General features: G+C 69.9%; 1 protein-coding gene across 1 annotated transcript in view; it reads left to right on the forward strand.

Moving 5' to 3' along the window:
- CTSD (cathepsin D) overlaps nucleotides 1-2,427 on the forward strand; it is a 5,993-nt gene extending 3,566 nt beyond the window's left edge. The window contains exons 3-4 of the mRNA XM_011371323.2: nucleotides 575-693; nucleotides 2,080-2,427. Coding sequence (XP_011369625.1) covers nucleotides 575-693; nucleotides 2,080-2,427 — 467 coding nt within the window. The remainder of the gene's footprint in view (nucleotides 1-574; nucleotides 694-2,079) is intronic.
- Nucleotide 2,428: the final 1 nt, after the last annotated feature.

Genomic DNA, 2,428 nt, shown 5'->3' on the forward strand with positions numbered 1-2,428 from the left:
CCCCCGCCCTGATGGACGGCGCCCCCTCAGGCCCAGTACTACGGGGAGATCGGCATCGGGACACCGCCACAGTGCTTCACGGTCGTCTTCGACACCGGCTCCTCCAACCTGTGGGTCCCCTCCATCCACTGCAAGCTGCTGGACATCGCCTGCTGTAAGTCGCGCCTGCACGTCTCGGCCCAGCCGCCCTCTCCGTGGGCCTGGGAGCAGGCAGGGCGGTCGGGGGGCAAGGGGCACCCAGCCCCGTCCGCCCCACACGCACACTCCCCCGGGGAACTGCCTCCCTGTGGGCTGGCAGCGGGACGAGGGCAGCCCCGACCTTCACTGGCCCTCCTCCGCGGCTCGCTCCCGCCCCCTCGCCACACCAGACGCCCAGCTTCCCGGCGACCCTGTTCCTGCCAGCCTCGTTCTCTCTGGGCCGGGGCAAGGCACGAATGGGTTGAGACCACGTCTGGGGTGTTGGCCCACTGTCCCAGGCCCAGGGTCACCACCAGCAAACCCCAGCCCTGGGAGGGCGGCTGGGGGCCGGGGCCGGAGGTCAGGGGCGGCAGGCTGACGGCCCCCCGTGCCACAGGGATCCACCGCAAGTACAACAGTGGCAAGTCCAGCACATACGTGAGGAACGGCACGGCCTTCGACATCCACTACGGCTCGGGCAGCCTCTCCGGGTACCTGAGCCAGGACACCGTGTCGGTGAGTCCGTCCCGGGCAGTGGGCGACAGGCCGAGACCCCACCCCGGGGGCAGGGCTCTGGACTAGCTCCCTGGAGGGGCTCGAGCCTGGTGGCCGGCAGAGGTCAGCGGGCAGAGGGCGGAGGGCAGGGGGCACAGACGGCTTGATCAGAGGCAGAGCCTGGGCTCAGTGGTGACAAGCAGCATGGAAGGCCCGGGCGCAGGCCTGGTGGCCAGGAAGGTTGGAGGGAGGCGGGGTGGGAGCTGCCGACGTGGCGAGGGCTTCAGCCCCCGTGGTCCCCGAGGCCTGGGCACACAGGGCAGATCTGGGACCGGGGCCTGGTGGGTGCTCAGCACGACTGCCTTCTGGGGCAGAGGACCTGGTTTCACTGTGACGCATCAGGTTTGAGGTGCCAGCTGGGTGCTCGGGACCAGGCCTGCACCAGACGCCTGCAGCTGGGGGACTCGGGGAGGGTGGAGGTGGGTGGGGGTCCCTCCAGGGCCGTTCCCGCAGTAGAGGGTCTCTGGGGTCGAGTGCAGGACGTCCCTCCCCAGGAGCGGTCCACAGGTCCCTGGGGGCTCTGATCCCCTCCAGTTAAGTGCCGGGCATGGTGCCGCCTCTGGCATTCTGGGTGGTGAGGGGCAAAGAGGAACATGGTCCCCTCCCGGCCCTGAGTGGGGCAGGAAGGCAGCAGCGCCTCCTTCAGGGCCAGCATCCTGCCCACGGGTCCCTGTCGGGTGGGCTCAAGTCGTCCCCTCTGGTGGCTTACACCTGTGCTGCTGGCTTGAGGACCCAGAGAGATGTCCCAGGGAAAGTGACCGGTATCCCAGCCTCTCTCCTGGGGCTCTCTCCTCACGGGCCACCCTCCCAGGCCGCCCACATCCGCGACCCTGGTCGGCCTGCCCGGCGCCCTGGGGGTGCTGCGAGGGCCTGAGGCAGGAAGTTGGCCAACACGCTTCCCTCCCCGGGTGTCTCTCCCTGTGTCGGCCCCACAGCCGTTCCTCCCCCACATCCTGTTCTCGCTCTGCAGCCCGTGGGGGAGGGGCAGTGTGGCCTCGAGTCTGCGTGGGGCTTGGGTCACGGGGTCCCAGGGTCCAGGACCTGAGCCCAAGGGCCGAGCTGGCCTTGCTGGGGAGGGCCGGGGAGGGCCGGGCCTGAGCGAGGGGCCTCCCTCTGCTCCGGTCCGGTCTGACAGTCCAGACCTCGCAGCCCTGTGCCCAGCCGCCCCGGCCACCCCTGGTCCGGTGTCGCCAGCCCTTCCCTCCTGCCCTTGCCCATCTTAAATCCCATGAGCAAGGCGATGGCCGGGGACAGCGGGGTGTCGTAGCTGAGGCCCCCATGTGCGGGGCCCGGGGCTCAGGCGGGGCTCGGCGGTCCCCGTGGCCCACTGACCCGCGGGGCCCGCAGGTGCCCTGTAATTCGGCCCCGTCGCCGCCGGGCAGCGTCAAGGTGGAGAGGCAGGTCTTCGGGGAGGCCACCAAGCAGCCAGGCATCACCTTCATTGCGGCCAAGTTCGACGGCATCCTGGGCATGGCCTACCCCCGCATCTCGGTCAACAATGTGCTGCCCGTCTTCGACAACCTCATGCAGCAGAAGCTGGTGGACAAGAACATCTTCTCCTTCTACCTGAACAGGTGGGCAGCGCCCACCATCCCCCTCAGCCCGGCTGAGCTGCGGTGCAGGGGTGGGGTGGGGGAGCGGGGCGTGCTGCCGCACCCCGTGTCGACCCTCCAGGCACTGGGCCACAGCCCCTGAC

Source organism: Pteropus vampyrus, unplaced genomic scaffold (genome assembly GCF_000151845.1).
Source record: "Pteropus vampyrus isolate Shadow unplaced genomic scaffold, Pvam_2.0 Scaffold187, whole genome shotgun sequence".
NCBI classification, from domain to species: Eukaryota; Metazoa; Chordata; class Mammalia; order Chiroptera; family Pteropodidae; genus Pteropus; species Pteropus vampyrus.